General features: G+C 46.0%; 1 protein-coding gene across 12 annotated transcripts in view; it reads left to right on the forward strand.

Moving 5' to 3' along the window:
• Positions 1 to 2,182: 2,182 nt before the first annotated feature.
• LOC147465455 (uncharacterized) overlaps positions 2,183 to 21,273 on the forward strand; it is a 143,904-nt gene continuing 124,813 nt past the window's right edge. For 6 of the 12 annotated variants that reach the window (XR_015189210.1, XR_015189205.1, XR_015189207.1 and 3 more), the window contains exons 1-2: positions 2,183 to 2,344; positions 2,444 to 3,022. Coding sequence is in view for 1 of the 12 variants with exons in the window: in XM_086520235.1 (XP_086376361.1) it covers positions 2,258 to 2,344; positions 2,444 to 3,022 (666 nt within the window). In the remaining 11 variants the exon portion in view is untranslated. The remainder of the gene's footprint in view (positions 2,345 to 2,443; positions 3,023 to 21,273) is intronic. The other 6 variants (XR_015189199.1, XR_015189204.1, XR_015189195.1 and 3 more) reach the window with 1 other exon arrangement.

Genomic DNA, 21,273 nt, shown 5'->3' on the forward strand with positions numbered 1-21,273 from the left:
GTTAATGCTTTTAAAAAGTTTATGTTATGCTCGTGATGCATGAAGCTGTCCATCTTCATAGCATCACCAAGGTCAAGGAACACAAAGATTGTACTATACCAAGTCTCTCTTTATGGGAGAATCTATAATACAAAAGCCTATTGGAGGGGGGACCGGCTCCACATAAATCCGGTCCTCAACTGTTGTCAAGTTCTCTAGTTCTCTCTCTCTCTCTCTCTCTCTCTCTCTCAAAAGTATTGTTCATGCCAAGTTAATTAAGTATAATGGCTATGTTGCTACCTCTAATTAAGTTCACCCTCTATGTTCTCAAAGTAGTCTCACAAAAATGCTATCTTTATTTTTCCTAATTCCGCTATTCTCAAAGTTTATAGGCCATTTCCATTACAATAGCTTCTTGACTGGCGAAATGGGAGAGTATGTGAGAAAGGCGTGACAACAGACACACACAAGATAGTAGGTGGAATTGATACAACTTGGCGAAAGTTGAAGTGGGTAGCCAAACCTTATTCCTTCTTCAATTAGATTGACTTAGCTATGCACAATGGTTGAAAATGAACCAAGAATGGCCAACTAAATGTTCAAAAGACCTTTTGCATTTATTTTTTGAGGCATCCACACATGCACCCACACCTTTACTTAGCAAAAGATTAAAATGGGCTAATGGGGTTCAAAAACCATAGATTAAGAATTGTGCAAAAAAAAGATGAAAGCAGAGGGGTATTCGGGAGGCTCAATAAGACATCAAATGGTATGCGATCTGCACGTGTGAGAGCTCTATGCTGAAATGAGCATAATAAGGAATGAAAAATTATGCGCATACACACACACACACACACACACTTATTAGGTGTGTGTGTGTGAGAGAGAGCTCTATGCTGAAATGAGCATAATAAGGAATGAAAAATTGCACACACACACACACACACTTATTAGGTGTCACTAATCAAAATTCCACAAATCAAGAAGGGTAGTGGCTCATTGGTATTGTCAAGAGCATGCCCAAGCTTACTTGTAACTCTAATGATTAGTGCAAGAGAGAATGTGGACGTGGATTGAGATTAGGAGGTGTTAATCGCTTAGAAGGCTTTGATACCACATGTAGAGTTAAGGAGGGTAGATTAGTGTGCCATTCATGGAAATGGCATGCTTGTAGAGGTTAGTGCAAAGCTTGAGAGAGTGACAATTTCACGATAGGCTAGATGCAAAATAAGTTGATTATTTCATACAAAAGAGATTACAAAGAGTTGCTTATATGCTAGCTAGTCACATGGTCCTTGCCTATTGTAGATGCCACACACACACACACACACACACACACACACACACACACACACACACACACACACACACACAAGTTAGGAAATATTAAATGTAACCCAATCATAGAATTATTTTAGGGACTGATCAAGTTCCACCGCCATCAGTCCCAATTAATCCCATTGCCCAAATGGCCTTTCTGAATCTGCTCCACAATTAACGGGATTGCCAAGTGTTTATGGGGCTTCTGGCACTTGCATAAAGTGTATAAACATTTTACCCATCCATTTCATACACAAAATAAGGAAAGAAACAGGGCACTGCATACTACTTATAAACAATTAACACAAAAAACATAGAGAATATGCATTGTTTAAGACCTCAACCATCTCCTTCTCCTTCATTCTACGTGCAAATCGTTACATCCATTCGAGATTAGCCCGTTCCCTAATCCAAAGAGGTATTTTGACCCTTTTTTATATCATATTACTGACTACTAAATGAAAATAAAAAGACTAGTTAATTTTGACTTTAACGAGGGTCAACTCATGGCTAAAAGTGTGAGGGAAGCAAGTCTAGAATCTAGATGTGAGCAAAAGCTAAGCACTCTAGTAGTCTGTAGCACTTATACTCTCAAACTTACAGTGAGCATATTGTACATAGTTGATGTGACTCTCTTCCATTGCCCCAATAATGAAACTGAAGCGGTTACTCCACTTTTTATGGTAAAGGGCACCTTGCAGCCGTTGGAGTCATATGAGGTGCTTCTAATAGAGTTCTAGCGAAGTCCTAAGCCACCTTTAGAGGGCCTTTGGGAAGAAGTCTAAGAAGTTGATGGACTACAAAGTCCACTCATGCTGCATTTTGGGGAGTGTTTGATTTAGTTCGAATGCTCTAGACCAAAGAGTCTTGGTGCTCATGCGTTGAGAGTTGCATTTTCGAACCCAACGGTTCGAAAAGAAAAAATAACGACGTCAGACAAAAACTTTGTAACGCGAAGATGGCCAACAACGACGACGACGACTACATGGGCGATCTCTCGCGCTTTCTACAGCCTCACGAGCTGTTGCTGTCTGTGGATAATCATGTTAGTAGCCTTCTCACCCACAGACACAGAGAGAGAGAGAGAGAGAGAGAGAGAGAGAGAGAGAGAGAGAGAGAGAGAGCTCATCTACCTTTTGAGCAGGTTCAAAAACGATCTTTTGATACGTCCGAGCTGAGCAAGCAACAAAGAAAGAAGCTACGGCTTGCACAACAGCAAAAGGAAGAAGACCAGAACCGTTCAGAAGGATTGGGATCCGCCATCTCTTCTTCCAATAAAGGCTTCAAAATGATGCAGCAAATGGGATACAAACCAGGTATTTCCCTTCGCAAGCATGGGCAAGGCAGCTTAGAACCCATCAATGTGGATGTGAAGCGGTCACCCTCTGGACTGGGACGTGATCATGTAGAAAAAGCACAAGAACAGTTGAAAGCCAAACTTGCAGAATTCAAGCATGATATGGAGAAGAGGAAGCAAGTAGAGCTGAAATCTGAGTTTCAAGAACGGAGAAAAGCTTCTTGGAAAGGCAGGAAGATAGTGCGTGACTATAGAAAAGCGCAGACTGCACTTCAGCATTTAGAAGATGTCCAATCAAGTGTTGAGCTTGGACAAAGTGACAAAACAGCTATGCTAGAAAGCACAGAACTGAAGAACGCGTCAAATGAGAACATTGAAGAAAGTGTCGATAATGAGGATGAATCAGAGGAGGAAATAGAGCTACAGGTTTGCGAGTCGCATCTTAACTTGATCTATCTTGTCCTCTCGTTGGCATTGGGGTGGGTTGAAGAACAACCACCGCGAGTCTATAATTTGCACTTTGCTTTAAGGAAAATTTGGAACTCTCCAGGATTCATTTAGGAATGACTCGTATCTTATTTTAGGATTTGAGAGATTTGACTTTTGGCTCATGTGCATGTTGTTGTGAGTTTTTGAATTTTAGGAATCAAGTATTTGCATTGTCTCATATCCTTGGCGTAAATGATTTTATAGTTAAGCTTCTTTTGCTTAGCTCTTTGGTCGAATTCATTCTTAAGCGAAGTCGTTATCCAACTTAAATAATATATACCTTTAATAAGTGTGTTACTCTATTCAATAATGAATATGCTTTCTTTTGTATGCATCCTGATAACTGCATGTGCCATGTTTGCTTGACTTCCCTCCACTTTGACTTCCCTTCTTTCATGGAATTCTCCTTGTTCTCTCTAGGCTACTTTTACTGCTGCTTGGATTCTCCATCCGTGCGACTAAGGCAATACTGAATTTGGGATGGAGTACCCTTGGTAGAGTTGGTATGGGATCTGGGCAAGTAGCAACGAACCTTTGTGTAGACTGATGGGGAGCCTGTCTCCTTCTTTGAGTACACTGTTCACCTTGGGTGGCCAATTCTTTTGAGGCAGCAACACTCCTCTTGCCGCTTTGTGGACATGGGAAGGTAGGAGAGTGGATGTAGCCTTCTTGTAAGATTGCATGAGCTTCTATCTCTTTTCTCGAGTATTTTGTGTGCATTGGGGATCCATTTTGCTTCATATTGATAGGGCTCCCTACTGTATAACATGTGGAGGTCAGTTGGAATTACTTGTTGGCACTACGGCTGCTCAGCCTTTGGCCATGACTTGACTTGTTAGTGATGTACCTTAATAGACTCTCTTAGGTTCACTCTGCTGTAGGTGATATGTCTCGAAGTGGGTCCATGCTATTTGCCCTCTATTAGACACCATGGTGCTTTGGTTGCTGGCAGAGCCATGTATGTTGCCATATAGATAAGTTCTACCTTGGTTGGTATCATATCTGTCTATGCTCCTACTCACCCTCAACAACTAGTGTCGTGCACATGGCTATGTGTGCCATGTTGACATGCTTCATCGACTTCCAGAGCTAGTTTTTCACCTATCCCTAGATAGGAGTGTCTAGAATCCTAGGAGGATTAGTACCTGCAGCTTTGTGAGCTTGTTTACAAGACCTGCATGTTCGGACGAGTCCATTAGATTAGGTTGCCCAGTTTTGGAACCCTCTTGCATAAATGGATTATACAAGCGTTTTGATAGATGTTATACTACGGTGGGCATTTGGCATGACGTGCATGTAGTTTTAGGTTAGAGGAATCCAAGAGCCATTCCCCAAGTCAATCGGATTCCCCGGTGGGCAGATGTGCAACAGTTCACCCATAAAATGAGCAGAAGCAAAGTTTATTAATAAATCATTTTAATGATTTATTTTTATAACTTTGTCTTCTAGTTTTGCCCTATCCCTTCTCCTGGCGTTTTCAGCATAACAGCCTTGGCGTTTTCTACAATAGTATCACTGATCAGCCCTCGCATTTTTGCTTCAAATTGCCATATTAGCCCTAGCGCTTGTTGCTGATTTCAGCAGGGCAGCGAGCGTTTTCAGGTTTCAGCCCACCTTCCTCACCGGAAACGGCTTGGATCTGCCTACTCCAGCTTCCTATTGCTGTCTGGTACTTTGGAAACCCATTGAGCTTCTCCTCGGCCATTCCCTCGGCTCCCATTGCTACACATCATTGGCATCGTCGAGATCTGCATTTTCAGCCCTTCATCCCTCTCACATTGGGAGTGCAATTCAGCCTCAGATCCACTCCTTGGTGGCCATCAGCAATCTCACATTGAGAATGATCCAAAGGTGCATCAAATCAGCCCCGGAGGTGCCTCATCTTGAAGAGTTACCGAGGCGACATTCGCCATTCGAGTTAGTACAATCTGCATTGAGGTATTGCATTTATGTACATTCCATTTACGCAATCAAAAGCAAATACCACATCGACAATGGTGTGGGGGCTCTTGAGAGGGCTGGTTGGGATCCCATTGGGTGTCATTATCCTCCTCCTCTCTCTCTCTCTCTCTATACATCTCTACCTCTCTCTCATTCCCTCTCTTCAAGGAAAGTAAAAGGAACCATCATTTCAAGTTAATGCAAGGAAAGAAGTAAGGATTTGTGGAAGTGTAGAATTCACCATTTCAATTCCGCTGCATCCGACATTGGTATCAAAGCCTTGAAGATTTTTCACTAATCCTCTAATCCCCAAAACGTTTTTCTTCTCTCGTGTTTTTGGTTGTGTTTGTAGCTCTTCGGTGATACTGCTCCCACTCTTGGAACAACCGGCGCAATGGGAACAACATGCCTTCCATTGTGTGTGGATCGTGCGCCTTGAGCGTCGGAAAATAGCAACCAATTGTATACAGGGTGTTGCATGCGGGGTGTGCCGACGAGGGGATAGATAGTCTCAGTTTGCGACCTTCTTTGAATCAAGAGTGAAAATCCTTGCATAGTCAAGACTTGTAGCGGTACAGAGACCACCAATTGAGAAGGCAAGCAAGTTTCACCTACAAATCCTCCCATGAGTCCTCCCCCTACCCCTACATCCTTACCACCAAATCCCATGGATTCCATGATGTGGATGATGATGGAGATGATGCGGCAAGAAGCATGTCGAGTAGAGCTTGTGGAAGCGGTGGAGCGAGAGGAACGTCGATTGGTGGCTGAAGCCGAAGCTCGTAGACGGGAGCGCGAGGTAGATGTCGAGGCTCGTAGGTAGGAAAGGGAAGCCATGCATGATCTGATCACCACTTTGGCGGTTCTCTTTGAATCTCAGTTACAGGGAATGCCCATTTTCAAGTCTTCGTTCCCCGTTCCCATTCCAACTTTTCGTTCCGAGTCCCCGTTCCGTGTTTCAAATGTGAGTATTCGTAACAAGGAATGGCATTTCATGCTTGTTGCCGTTCCTGTTTCCCTGTTCCGGGTAACTATGGCTTTGATACCTCTTCTTTGGAGCCGGAGTATGAAAGACTTGCCAAGACCATCGCGGAGACAACCAATGCTATATGGACGACCAACGAACCCATTCTCAAGAAGATTACGTTTAGTTAGTATGACAATAAGATGGATACTACTGTCATTTATTCTTGGTCGCACCAATTTACATCTTGCAGTTGTTAAAAAGTCTGATAATAACAAAGTTCTCTTGACTTCCATGCATCTCACGGGTGATGCTATCACCTGAAGGGATGAGCGGATGGAGAAGGAGGAGGCCCACAAGGCGGCCCATTCCGCGTCTCCTCGTTCCCCTTCTTGAGCTTAGTTGGGAGGAATCCGAGGAGGATTTAAAAACGTGTTTCTTGCCTCCACATTACGTGAAGCGATTGAAGGAGGATTTTCGGGCTTTGTCTCAACAAGGTAAACGTGTGATGTCGTATGCTAACTGTGTGTCTCAGTTAGGTGGACAATTGAGGACATCGGATGAGAAAAGGTTGGAGGCATTTCTCTTTTGATTGGGCCACTCGTTCAAGATTGGTGTGGAAGCCGGTGATCCAAAGACATTGCAAGAGGCGATACACTTGGCTCAACTCCAAGAGATGAAGCACAAGGGTAAGGTCAAGACGGTGAACGGTAATGGTAACTCTTCCTCTCATGACTCCTCTTACGACAAGACAAGAATTCTAATGGCAATGGTGACAATAAAAAGAACTCTCAAAGTTCTTCTTCTCAATCTACATCTCAATCTAAGAGTGACAAATCTAAGGATAAGGGTAAAGGAAAATTTGATAAACCTCAACTCACACCTGAGGAGAAAAGTACTCAAGTAATTGTAGGTGGTTGTCACAAATTGTTTACGTGGCATGACCCTACCTAATAAAGTTGTCCCAACTTATGGCCAATGGACGAGGGGCCCAAGGGACACAAAGACCTTGAAAATTGTGTAGAGGCCTTTTGACGTGGCAGCTGTATGGATGTCGCAGATCGCGCCGACTGCTGACGTGGCTGTACGAATTTTCGTAGATCACGCTGACACTGCTGACGTGGCTGTATGGATTTCCGTAGGTTGCGTTGACTGTTTTTGGCAGCTTTTGGGATTAAGTTGCTTTTGAGTTTTCATGCTTTTGGGGCTCTGTTGTTAGCACCCCTTGTAATGTTTATAAGTAACCCAAGGGGGCTCACTTCTCAGAGTATCGAGAAGCAGAGTATGAGAGCGAGCACCCACAGGATTTGTACTTTGCTCAAGGATTAATATAAAAGAAATAGCGAAAGGGGCGCCAGTCTTTGGGGCCAATCTCTCTTGGCACGGAACTACGCTGGGCTGTGTCGACTCTTGAATTGTGAATTGTTTTGAAGTGAATCTCTGTCGTGTCGCAATAGAATCTAGACTTGGGGTGTCCAAGTTTGTTACAGTGGTATCAGAGCAAGGCCGATTTCTCTTCTATCGGGAAATCTGATCCCTCTTCTCGCGACACTTATGGATTCCGAAAAGAATCAGTCGACTTCTTCTGCCACCACTGAGGCAGGAGGAGGCAATACGGAAAATTCAAGCTCAAGTGTGAATTTTGAACTGTTTTGAAGTGAATCTCTGCCGTGTCGCAGTAGAATCTTGACTTGGGGTGTCCAAGTTTGTTACAGTGGTATCAGAGCAAAAGAGGTTAGGGATCCTGTCTCCAACTCCCTTCCATATCCGCATACAAGGCTAGGAGATCTTGGTACTCAAGATCTGGGTTCTCGTGTATCCGATGTCGATCTTCCTTCAAAGACATGGTAATGAAGATGGAATCAGGTAAGTCCATGGTCGGGACTCAAAGATTCTTCAGGAAAAAAGAAACTGGGAGAGGTTCCTTGGGTTCTTGGTCTTGCTTGGGTTCTTGAGTTCTTGAGGTTTTTGGCTCCTGATGTTTCTTCCCTTGAGTTCGTGAAGCCGAAGCACACACAAAACTCTGATACCCATGTCAAGTGCAGCGGAAGAGAATAAGGATTTGCTCGGATCTAGTACTCCGCACATGAACACAAGGGACACTTTACTTCACTTGAAAGAACTGAACTGAATTGAGAGAAAGAGAGAGACGAGAGAGAGAAAAGAGATGACACAGGGATGTCGGGTCCCAACCCTCAAGGGCCCCCTTGCTCTGATGCCAGAGCAAGTACTTTGTTTATTCTTGCACAATGCTACTACAATGATGCTGATGTTGAGATGCTGATGCTAGTGGGTACTGTTGCTACTAATGTTGGGTACTGGTACTGACATACTGAAGGGGACTATGTTGAAGATGATGATGTCAACGACGGGTACTGCGGGTTCTATGTCGAAGACGGGGAGGTCGACGACGAGGTCTATGTCGAAGACGATGAAGTCGACGACGAGGTACTAAGGGTCTTTGTCGACGACGATGAAGTTGACGACAGTACTGTGTCGAAGACGGTGAAGTTGACGACGGTTCTGTGTCGAAGACGGTGAAGTGGACGACGGGTACTGTTGGTCTGTGTCAAAGACGATGATGTCGACGACGATGACGACGGTGATTGTGACGATGACGACGATGGTGTCGTCGTCAAGTCCGGGACTGCGATGACGATGACGAAGTGTTGTCGTCAAGATAGGGATCTTCGATGACGATGGCGATGGTGTCATCGTCAAGATAGGGACTTCGATGACGATGACGATGAGGATGGCGACGACGACGATGGCGTCAAGGCTGAAAACTGAAAACGCTAGGCTGATCTGGGTCTTCTTCTTCATCTTGAGAAAACGCTAGGGCTCCTACTGAGGTGTTGCCTGCCTCCTTGTGTCCCTGCTTCTTTTGCTTCTCCTGAGTGCCCAATGGGTTTCTTTTATAGGTCTTTAGCAATTTGCCCTACCTACTTTTCCAACAAACTTACAAAAAGAATAAGGGGTGGTTCACGCGGTCAAATGCCTCCATGATGAAATGACTGTTCTTGTGCAAGAGAGGGTATGCAAGTGTGGCTGGCCCGGACATGCACGTCGTGCTAGAGGCTCACAAAGGTGCCAGGCTCAGTCCTAAGCTAAGACTCATGCTAGACTATGGTAGAAGCGTGTCCACGTGGCGCAAGTGAAGTGCACACGTGACAATTTTGGACAGCTTTTGGGCCTATTGCTTTATTTTGAGAAGCTTTTAAAGTTGAATGCTTTTGAGGCTCTGCTTTTGGGCATCCCTTGTATCAATAAATAAGTGGGTAGGGCCTCACTTCTCAGAGCATTTGGATGCAGAGTCTGAGAGTGAGCACCTACCCACTCTCTTGTACTTTGAACACAAATTAATACAAAAAGGGGCGCCAGTCTTTGGGCCAATATCTCTAGGCACGGAACTATGCCGGGCCGTGCCGACTCAAGTGTGAATTTTGAAGTGTTTTGAAGTGAATCTCTGCAGTGTCGCGGTAGAATGTTGACTTGGGGTGTCCAAGTTTGTTGCAGCTACTTAGAGATGCCTTGTGGGTGGTGAGATTGACATTCTTATGCTACAAGAGCATCATCTTTGTGAGAGTCGCTTTAGGCGGTGTGGTCAGATTTTGCGTGGTCGCTATGAGACATTTTGGTTCGCTGCATTTGGACCTGGAGGCATCCAGGGTGGGGTAAGTATGACTATTGCGGATTCTTTGCAGCAGGCCATTGTGGATAGAGAGATTATTGTGCCAGGCGGGGCTCAGTGGATTACTATGCAGATTCAGGGTTGCCTCATCGGCTTCCTGAACATCTATGCGCCCAATGTGTGAGTGCACGTGCAGAGTTTTTGTCCCATATTGTAGAGTCTCTGCCGCAAGCAGAGCAATGGTGCATAGGGGGTGACTTCAACATGTTGGAGGACCCCTTTGACAGGATTGGAGGTAGCCATACTACTGTGCATGAAGTTGAGTTGGCAGCTTGGGAGAGGTTATGTATGACTGCGGGTTTCTGATGTGTGGTAGCACTCTAGCTTTGTGAGGCCTCCAGACAGCATGTCCTTCTCTCGTTCCAACCACAGAGTGGGAGGAGTGAATCTATCTCAGATAGATCGCTTCTACACTAGTGACCATTTCTTTGACTTGGGTGGGTTAGTTTGCATTTTGGCTGGGACTTCTTTTTTAGACCATGCACCAGTGATCCTCACAGATAGACAGAGGAGGGGGAGCACAATGCTTCGCATCCCTGAGAGGGTCTTGCTGGACTTTGCGCTCAGAGAGTGAGTGGTGGATCTTTGGACAGAGGGCTGAGACTTGCATTAATTTCCTGTTGACAGAGTGGCCTCTAGACTTGCTCAGCCTATTTGGCTATTTCTCAAGGAGTCTACGGACCGTCTGGCTGCAGCGAGAGAGGAGCAGCGTCTTCGACGGGGCGTTACTTCTTTGCAGAGGATGCAGGAGCAACATCCAAACAGTCCTTGGTTGGAGGAGTAGTTGCAGCAGGCTCGTGAGGAGCTTGCCAGCATAGAGGAGAGGCGCCAGGAGTTTGCTTTTCATCGATAGGTATCTCAGTGGACCCAGGTGGGTGACAGAGTGACAGGGGCTTTCTTTGAGACAGTGGGGCCCCGACATGCGCATGCCAGGGTCAGCCACTTGAGAAGGCTTGACGGGTCAGCTGCTTCAGAGCTAGAGGACATGCGTGCAGTTGCCACCGACTTTTAGCGTGACCTGCTGGCAGCAGAACCTCAGTTAGAGCGTCAGGATGCATGCAGAGAGTAGGTGTGGGCACAGATGCCTTGTCTTGTGACAGAGGAGATGCGCCAGAGGCTTGAGTTGCCTCTTCAGTCAGAGGAGCTCCACGTGGCCCTCAGAGCACTTCCCCGTGGTAGCTGTCTAGGTGAGGATGGTTTGACTCCCAACTTCTTAGAGTACTGGAACTTGCTTTGCTCAGATCTTTGCAGCGCTTTTTAGTACATCCTACACATAGGAGAGATGCTGACAGCTTGAGTGAGGGCCTGATTTACCTCATTCCCAAAGAGGGTGGCTCCTTGGATGAGATTCGACAGTGGCAGCCCATCACCATCCTCAACTCAGCCTACAAAATTCTCTCCAAGGCTCTGAGTTTGAGGATTAAACCACCTCTAGAGAGCATCATACATGGGACACAGACAGGTTTTGTCAAGGAGCGTAGTATCCTTGACAACATCTTTACTTTCTGGGAGGCATCTGCCCTCGCGCGCCTCCGTGGTGAGGATCTGGTGATACTTCTTCTCAATTTTGAGAAGGCGTAGACGATAGAGTTGACTGAGACTTTTTGGAGGGCACTTTACGCAAGATGGGCTTCTCAGATGCATGGATCAGAGGTGTGTCAGCTCACAGACGGGCACACAGTCAGGTACTTTTGGCAGGTGGTAGAGGAGATCGTTTCATGCTCACCCGTTCGGTCAGACAGGGCTGCCCTCTTGTCCCCTTCCTCTTTCTGTTCTATGCTGAGGCAATCAGCAGGTTTTTGGCTTCACAGCAGGTTGGTCTTCCTGACTTAGCGCTCCCTATTCGGGGAGAAGAGCTACTGGATGCTGAGTTTGTAGACGAATCAACGTTGTACTTGGAGGGCCAAGAGGCCAACCTGCACAAGTGTGGGCAGGCTCTTGAGACCTTCTGTTGTGCATCAGGAGCACGGATCAACTGGAGAAAGTAGTGGCTTTCTCGGTTGGGAGTGCTCTTACGCTTGTTTGGCTGCCAAGTGAGGGCTTCAGATGGATTCCCTCAGGGACTGCAGTTCGATACTTGGGTTGTCAGGTTGGCTTGGACTTGTCTCTTGAGCAGCAGATTGCTCCCCTCCTATCCATCAGGAGAAAGTTGTTACATTAGAGTTCCGCACGACTTTCTTTGGCAGGCAGAGCTGTAGTGGCCAACATGTGGTACATCACTTCTTGTTGGATTTTTCGAGTTCCTGCATCAGCCAGGTAGAGAGGCTGATCAGGAACTTCCTTTGGTCAGGGCGTGACATTTAGATAGCCCGGGCCAAAGTGGCCTGACAGGTCATCACTCTTCCTTGTTCTCAGGGAGGGTTGGGGATCATAGACCCAGCACAGCAGAGTAGAGCCCTTCTTGGGAAGTTTGTTGTCAAAGGATTACTTCCAGGGGAGGAGCCCTGGAAGGCGTTTTTGTTGCAGCGGCTTAGTGCTAGAGTACCTCAGGCTGGAGGCCCCTGGGGACCTTCGACCGGATGGATTTTCACAGAGATGTGCAGAGTTGGCCTGAGCAGGAGACCTGGGGACCATTTCATTGTGAGTCTTCTCCGTTCCTGGGAGCGCTGGAGCAGCATCAACCTACTTGTCCGGAGGAGCGCCTGAGATAGCCCCTGGTTTGGAACCCCATGGTTAGTACTCAGAGAGGCCACGTGGTTGGTAGTAGGCCTCATGTTTCTTGGGGTCCCATGGCAGAGGGTCCAACATGCACTTTAGGTGATTGGCCTCAGTTTTTAGGTTTGTCAGAGGTGCTTCAGAGCATCCAACTACAGGGCATGAGGGGGTGCAGAGCATGTGTCAGGTCATCACAGAGGCATTACCTGCTGAGTGGCTCACACCTCTCGAGTCAGCAGCAACTAGGGCCTTCACGCGACTGGAGGTTCTCATCGCAATTCGGGCTTGCTCAGAGATTGTACCCTCCTTGTTTTTCGAGCTATAGGGTGAGGGTTGCTTACACCAAGTTTCAGTAGAGGCCCCACAAGTGGTAGAGTGCTGTTGGTAGAGTGCTCTTTTTAGAGGATCCGAGTTGTGGGCATCTGTGGGAGGACTTGTGTTATAGATCCCGACCCTGCACCTCTTGTGACTGACCACTGGAGGCTGTGGGCTTGGGAGTGCTGTCCATTGGCACGAGTGCAGTGGGTGGTTTTGGAGGAACCCTTTCTCTTCAGTCGACCATCCAGGTGTCCCTTTCTTTCAATACACTGTTCGACTGGGACATCATATACTGGCAGCGCGGAGAGAGGCTCGTCCTGCTGCAGTACCTCATTGGCAGGAGGAGGGTTTCACAACTAAGCTCCTGTCCGCTTTTTGGGAGAGGTTGTGGGACTCCAGACAGCCGTGGCGAGTCACTTTGTTCCAGTGGCTGGTTGCACATCGAGCTACATTAGTTGAGAGTTGGCTAGTACATAGTGGTCTCTCGGCAGCATGCGTAGCTTGTGACCATCCTATGGAGAATCAACGCCATTGTCTTTGGGACTGTCCTTTGGCACAATAGGTTTGGCTTCGTGTCCTTCTGTTGATGCCAACACTTTCCACGGCACGACTATACACTTGGGGGGCAGCTGCTTGGTCCACTCTCACGGGCCCGACACTTCAGTTTGAGCTATCCTCCACCAGCAGGATGATAGTGATGCAGGGGGGTCGACCTACACTCCAGCCTGCTATAGAGCTTACTCCACAGGAGTGGTGCAGTGAGAGAGAGGAGTGTTGGGAGCTCATCTACGGCTTGACACTGGTTCATCTAGCGGGCCCGCTGCTTCCGCATCTTTGAGGCTCGCCCTGTACCATCAGCAGAGACTGTTCGGGATCTTTGGCTAGAACTGATCCACACTCTCAGAGGACAGTTCGAGAGATTCCAAGGCAGCTCCGACCGTATGCGGGAGTGTAGAGAGGCTTTCCTTCGACTCTGGCGCCCTTAACCTTTCTTCACCATGGTCCAGGGTGTGCTGAGATGGCACTACCGCCCAGCTGTGTGGCTTTTCCCTCCTCCCATCTCTTGATTTAGCCTCATTGTACATATGTTGTTTTTCATTGGGAGAGTCTCCCCCTTATGTTTGTTGTAGCCCTCTCTAGCCCCATGGGCAGTTTCAGTAACTAATAGAAGAGCCTTTTTCTCGGGAAAAAAAAAGATGTGGACGACTTTGTTTACAGTTGTTTAGTATGCTAGAAGGTCAAGTTTGACAGGCATAAGGCACAAAGATTACTACAGCCTTTACCCATTCCTACCTGCCCTTGGGAAAGTAGTACAATGGATTTCATTTTTGATCTCCCGAAGACACAGAGTGGGCACGATGGCATTTGGACTGTCATTGACAGATTTAGCAAGCAAACTCACTTCATTCCAGTGAAAAAAACAGTCAAGCCGGACCATTTAGCAAAACTACGAGTTTGTTTTGGAGGGCTATTTGGGAGAACATTGGCACACGGTTGCAGTTCTCGTCGTCATTCACCCGTAGACAGATGGGCAATCTGAGATTGCAAATTGAGTTGTTTTGGATTTATTGAAGTCTTACATCTTTGATCAGAAGACTCAATGGGATTTTTTTTTCCCTTTGGTGAAATTTGCCTACAATAACACGATTCACTCTTCGACGGGGAAGGCGCCATTTGAGATAATTGAAGGTGCTCAGAAGGTTCCACCCTTTCTCAGCACTAAAGATTTTTAAAGCCGACCAGTATACGAGGGACTTGGATACTACTTTTGCCAAGGTCCGTGAGGCTTTAGAGAAGTCTCAACAACGACATAAGAAGGTAGCAGATCGACATCGACGAGATTTGAAACTAAAGGAAGACGATTGGGTGCTCTTACGTTTTGAGAAGGCACACCTAAGGAAACGAAAGGAAAAGGAGCGGCTTTTTCCAAAGCTTAGCATGAGGTATTATGACCCCTTCCAGATTAAAGAAAAGATAAATGATGTCTCCTTTCGACTCAAGCTGCCTGATACTTGAAAGATTCACAATGCATTCCATGTGAGTCTCTTGAAACCTTTTAAAGGTGAGGTGCCAGTTGATGGGGAGCATGATGAGCAACCCAAAGTGAAAGAGAGTGAAGAGATACTTGTTCCTGAAGAGATTTTGGCACACAAGGAAAGAAAGATGAAAGGTAAACTATCCAGCATTAGATGCGAAGTGGATGGAGAAGGAGGACCTAGTAGATACTCCTCAGATTTTGGAACTTTACCTTGAAGCATTCGGTTTAGCATCGTCTACTTCGATAGAGCCCGCAGGTCAGCAAGGTTGAATCTGGTGCAGAGGGATTGCACAAGAGGGAGTCACTGCGCTCTTTTGTCACAAATTACCTCGATTGAATAGAGTCACTGATGTCTCCTCTGGGTTTCAGGGATACTGTTGGGCTGACAGTATTTTGCTGTATGACTTTATGAAACAGAATTCCCGAAATTGTATATGATTGATTTGTACTCTCTCATTTGACTTGTTTGAGTGCAGGAACTGAAAGACGAAATAATTGCAACATTTCGGTCTCATAAATCTCTATAGACACGATGGCAATAAGGATTAGTTAATCTGGCATCAATGAGGTCCGAGATAGATCTAGATGCTGTTACTTAAATACGTTGTTGGCAATCATAGTTTGAGACTTGGAATGAATTTATCTGTGATTGATTTGTCATGTGATGTCTTGTGATTTCATGTGCAGTGATGTGACTGTTGTCTTTGTACAAGTGCTAGATGTTTCGTGTCTAGTGCGTTGGTACTTAGAGTCAGTGTCTATTGAAATGGTTTATGGCCTTTGTTTGTTTTGCAAGCGTAATCGAGGGCGATTACACTTCTTTCAGGAGGGGGGGTATGTCAAAAACTGCTTACGTGGCATGACGCTACCTAATAAAGTTGTCCCAACTTATGTCCAAGGGACACAAAGACCTTAGAAATTGCGTAGAGGCTTGCTGATGTGGTAGCTGTACGGATGCCGCAGATCGCATTGACTGCTGACGTGGTTGTACCGATTTCTGCAGATCGCACTGACAATGCTGACGTGGTTGCACCGATTTCCGCAGGCTGTGTTGATTGTTTTTGGCAGCTTTTGGGATTAAGGATTCTAAAATGTGAGATCCTTTCGGTGATACAGGTGGTTGGAGCACCCTTTTCGTGACCTCGTCATAGGCTATGTACTAGTGATTCCTACTTGATGCTTGGGTTCCTGTTTGCAGGTTATGCATACATATACAGTCTATATTTTGGGTTCTTACTGCTCTACTTCTGGGGAAACTCTGTAGCATCCTTTTCGTGACCTCGTTATAGGCTATGTACTAGTGATTCCTACTTGATGCTTGGGTTCCATTGTTGGCAGGTTATGCATACATATACAGTCTATATTTTGGGTTCTTACTGCTCTACTTCTGGGGAAACTTTGCCAAAATTTTTCCAAGTTGTGATGGCTGTTTTTTTTGTCTTTTGAGCCATTTATGTTGTTATGCTACTGAAATTTTGGTAAACTCAGAGGGTAATTAGTCAAGTGTGCTTTCTTGGGACAACATTGTCACGTGACGCATCCAACCCTATGTGTCCGTGGACAAGCTACAAGATGATCAGGGTTCAGTTTAGTCAAGTCAGTCTAGAATAGGAAGTGATTTGGCACTTTTGTGAGTGTTTGCAGACCGTGCATGACTAGACACTTACATATCCTCCGGTTGCACACAACATGATCATAAGCATTCCCATCAAAATCCTTCAGGGGAATTTTCCAGTGCATTTAACCTATTTTCCCTATTTTTGACATTTTTCACTTATTATTTTAAGTGACTTTTGTTGGAAACTGAGTAGGGCAAATTGGGTAAGATAATATATAAGAAAACCAAAGCTAGCACTTTCTGGCAAAAGAGGCAGTAGGAGTACACGCTCAACAGGCACCTTCTCAGCAGGACCCCCAACAGCAAGCCTAGCGTTTTTGCTCCACAACATTGACCTAGCGTTTTGCTCCCAGATCAGACAGCGTTTTGCATTGCAGCAGCCTAGCGACAGTACAACCTCAGATCAGCCCTAGCGTTAGCAATTTCCTCACACATCTGCGTTTTTCAGCACGTCGTCGTCGCATCGTCGCCATTGACATCGTCACCGACATAGAGTCAGAATTCAGCAGATAGAAGATTTGCATATTTCAGCCTTAGAGTTTTCAGATTTCAGCCCGTCTCGTTGTCGTCCTCATCGTCGTCGACATCGTCGGCAAGTCCAAGCATTGTAGAGATTTGTGCAATCATAAGTAGACCACTCTCGCCATAGAGAGTGGGGCCTTCGGAGGAGGGTTTTACAACGTCTCTGGTGTCGTATTCTCTTCTCTATCTCTCAGTCTCATACACTTTCACGCACATTGTCCATTCACTTTGTTTGTGTCCATTGCACTCTCTAATTAAAGAACGGAAGGCTCTCCCTTCCGTAAGTAAAAGGAACCTTGAGCACAGTTCGGAGCACTCATCTTGAGCAAAGTTCAAACATTCATTCCGCTGCACCTTACATTGGTATCAGAGCTTTGGCAGTGTTCTGTATCACTCAAGGAAAGAACCACAAGAACCATAGAATATTCTTTTTTGCTTGTTGAGGTCGAACCCAAGTTCACTTGGGCGTGTCGATTCCTAATCGTGTTTTTGAAGAGTGACAGGAATCCCAGGAAAGAAGGGTTTGTCCAGCCTCCCCTTGTGCCTCTTTTCACTCATTGAGAGCGGACCGTACACTTAGCGGCCGGCCAATCGACGTGAGGTGGGAAACAACCACCTTGGTGTGAGCGCAAGGCCGCCAAGGGGTGCGCCCGCAAGAAAGAGTAGAACTCGGATGAAGAGAAGATCCTTCTCTAACACAGATTGCAAGTGAAAGAAGAACTCAAGAACCTCAAGAACCTCAAGACCCGCAAGAACCTCAAGAACTCAAGAACCCCAAGAACCAAGAACCAAGAACCCAAGAACCAAGAACCAAGAACCAAGAACCAAGAACCACAAGAGCTCAAGTTTCTCGTGAACTTAAGAACCCAAGACGACAAGAACCCACAAGAACCCACGACTTCAGTGGATGGTAATTACTCGAAGCGGAATGGATACTTCGCTTGGAGGTGATGAGCATGAGAGGCAAAGAAGAATTTTTCCCACTAGGAGGTTTTTCCGACCCTCCCCCTTTCCCATCTACGACAAGGATTGCACTAACTCCTATGGAGGCTTTCGACACGAGGATGATGGACAGGGAATTAGAACGCAAAGCAAGAGAAGTAGAAAGAAAGGCCTACGACGAAAAAATGGAAGCCATAGAGTGTGAGCACGAGGTCGAGAACAAAGAAAGACTAGCAAGATTTGGTCGCGAGAACAAAGAAAGACTAGCAAGATTTGATCGCGAGAACAAAGTACAAATGCAAGAGATGTTGCGACTCTTTTCTCAAGTTCAAGCACAGATGCAAGAGATTTGAGAAAAGGAGACTCTCAGTCTCTTCTTCTCCAAAGCATGACACACAAGATTTGCATGATGATAAGCATGATGATTTGAATGATAATGATGAGCATGATGATTTGGATGACAATGACAAGCATGATGATTTGCATGATGATCACGATGTGATTTTTCACAAGTATGATGATTTGCATGAAGATGATGTGATTGTTCACAAGGATGATGTGTTAGTTGATGCTTTTTCTAGTGAAACTAACCTCGTTGCAGATTCGATCAATCACGAAGGATCGATCTTGGCTCTCGAGCCTAGGTCCAAAGAACCCCCTCAAGAAGAATCGATCTTGGCTCTCGAGCCTAGGTTCAACACCCTTACAGGAAGTACTATGTGTTCGAATGATTAATCAATACGCATTGTTCGAGTGTTTCATTCGTGATCGTTTTTTGTATTTTCGTCAGCGTCTTTATGTGATCCCTTTTCCTAGGCATGACATATTGTATGTTGATCACGTTTCACTCATGAATGAGCACAGATGTATGCGGATTATTCATGAAAATCTGAAAAGTATGCATTCAAGGAAGTCACATTCCATGTCTCTTCCTTAGCACGACAGAGTTGCAGAGAGAGCACATGAAAGTATGAGCACCAAGCATGGGCATTTCCGTTGTGAATTGCCACAGATGATTGATTTAGATCAGCAAGACAAGAGTCGATCTCATTGTTTGCGTGTGTGTGGTGAACGGTTTGGCACTCCGTCTCTTTGTTCATCTACATTGCATGCACACTCTTTGCGGAAGACAAGATGTTTTCTAGTCACTTCACATGGAACAGGTATGTTCATGGTTTTGTGTTTGAAATGGTTTCTGGAATTTTCAGCCATGGAGATTCTTGAAGAAGAAAGAAGTATGACTCTAGATGAAGTTGAAGCATTGAAGGAGCCACAGAAGACTTTGTGTGGCTTTCGGCGCGGCCCAAAGAAGAAGACTTTGCAAACCTTTATGAAGTTCAAGTATCGCACGACCCACACATCAGAGTGGGACGGCGAAGAGTCCCTTCCAGGATTCCGGATGCTATTGGCGATCTCCCTCGACGCCATACAGTTCGGTACCAGTACCTCACTTTGAAAAGGAGGGGATGTCACGTGACACATCCAACCCTATGTGTCCGTGCACAAGCTACAGCATGACCAGGTTCAGTTCAGTCACGTGAGTCTAGAATAGGAAGTGATCTGACACTTTCTGTTCGTAGACCGTGCAAGACCAAACACTTAGCTTAGATGCATATCCTCCGGTTGCACACAACATGATCATAAGCATTCCCATCAGAATCCATCAGAATCCTTCAGGGGAATTTTCCAGTGCATTTAACCTATTTTTCCTATTTTTGACATTTTTCACTTATTATTTTAAGTGACTTTTGTTGGAAACTGAGTAGGGCAAATTGGATAAGATAATATATAAGAAAACCAAAGCTAGCACTTTCTGGCAGAAGAGGCAGCAGGAGCACACGCTCAACAGGCACCTTCTCAGCAGGATCCCCAACAGCAGGCCTAGCGTTTTTGCTCCAAAACATTGACCTAGCGTTTTGCTCCCAGATCAGCCAGTGTTTTTGCATTGCAGCAGCCTGGCGACAATACAACCTCAGATCAGCCCTAGCGTTAGCAGTTTCCCCACAGATAGCAGATCAGCCCTAGCGTTAGCAGATGAAACCGGCCTGTTCAATCCATAAAGGGCGGTAGACTTTACTTTAAACCTTGATTTAGCTTTCACCCATTATTAGTCGTCTATTATACCTGCGCTATAGTGACACAAGAGAGGGGAATGGGATACAGATGCTAGAATGCACCTGTATGAGAAGACCGACACCAGATTGGCCCCTAACTTAGGCGCCCCTTTCGGTATTTCTTTATTGTTTAAAAGAGGGAAATAAACGCTGTGGTTCTTTCCAAGATGCACCGCACAACCTTGGCTGAATTTTGACTGTTCTGGCCTGATTTCGGCAGCATAACTGTACTAGAACCCTTCACAGTCAGTATTCCCACGCATTGACTGACTTTCCCGACGCATACGGGCACTTTGCAAAACCTGGCGAGAATCTGCAGCACGCTGAATTCTCTGTTTTCAGCCCCGAAAATGCGCCAGATCACCTATACAACGGTCCCCTCGCGTCCCCGAACCTCCTAGGGGTATTAGGGTCCGTTTAGGGCCAAAACCCTAAACCTGCAAAAATACACAGCAAGCTGTAATTTACTGTTTCGGGCTCCGTTTCGCGTGCAGGTCGCATCCGTAGCAAGTCCTCGAGCTCCCGCACCTGTAGGGCTACTTGCCCTTTGAATCGGACGAGATTTCTGGCGTGAAACCTCTCCGAATTCACCTGTATCTACGGGGGGATTAGCCGCTAGCTAATCCAGTACCTGTGCAAGAGGCTCTTGCCTCGGCAATCGCGCATGAACCCACACAACTGTACATTGGTCAAATGAAGAGCCCACTAGAGGGGCATAACATATTGCCAAAGGGGAGAGAGAGGGCAGTGCGTAGCGTGCAGGGCATCACTCCTGGCACCGCACTGTACATAGGAGGGAAAGCAAGCACTCCATAGCTCTTAACCTGTGACAAAAACTGAAAATGAGCCTCTCCCAGCTTAAAATTCAGCGCCACTTCTTGTTGCATGAGGAAAGTGCACCAGAAGGTGCCACTTGGCACATTTACAAGCATTTTCCCGTTTCGGGGTTGCCGCCTAAAAATCTCCCAACCGGTTGCCCAGTTGACTTCACGGTAGAGTAAGAAAATGTTCCCTTTGTCATTCCGGAGGTAATGACGCAAACACATTTTCAGGTCCCAAAATAGCAGTTCCCTAAATTTTAGGAGATGCTGCCATTGTATCTTTCTAGGTCATCCGACCCTCTTTGTACAGTGCGGCCACATCTAGAACTGAAATGTAGCCTCTGTAGCAAAGGATTCCACTTTGGCTAGTCAATGACCGCACTTTGGCTAACCATAGTCCTTGTCCAACCTTAGTGCTCTCTTGCCCTCAGGCCTCGACTCCCTCTGCACAGTTCCACACTAGCTATGCAATGCAGGGTAGTTAGATTTCCCGAGGGGTGTTTCCAAAAAGTGAAAGTAAATAGATAATAAGAAAGAAATCAACAAAAAGGATAGATAGTAGTC

The sequence above is a fragment of the Adiantum capillus-veneris genome, chromosome 1, assembly GCF_014529385.1.
Source record: "Adiantum capillus-veneris isolate H3 chromosome 1, ASM1452938v2, whole genome shotgun sequence".
NCBI classification, from domain to species: Eukaryota; Viridiplantae; Streptophyta; class Polypodiopsida; order Polypodiales; family Pteridaceae; genus Adiantum; species Adiantum capillus-veneris.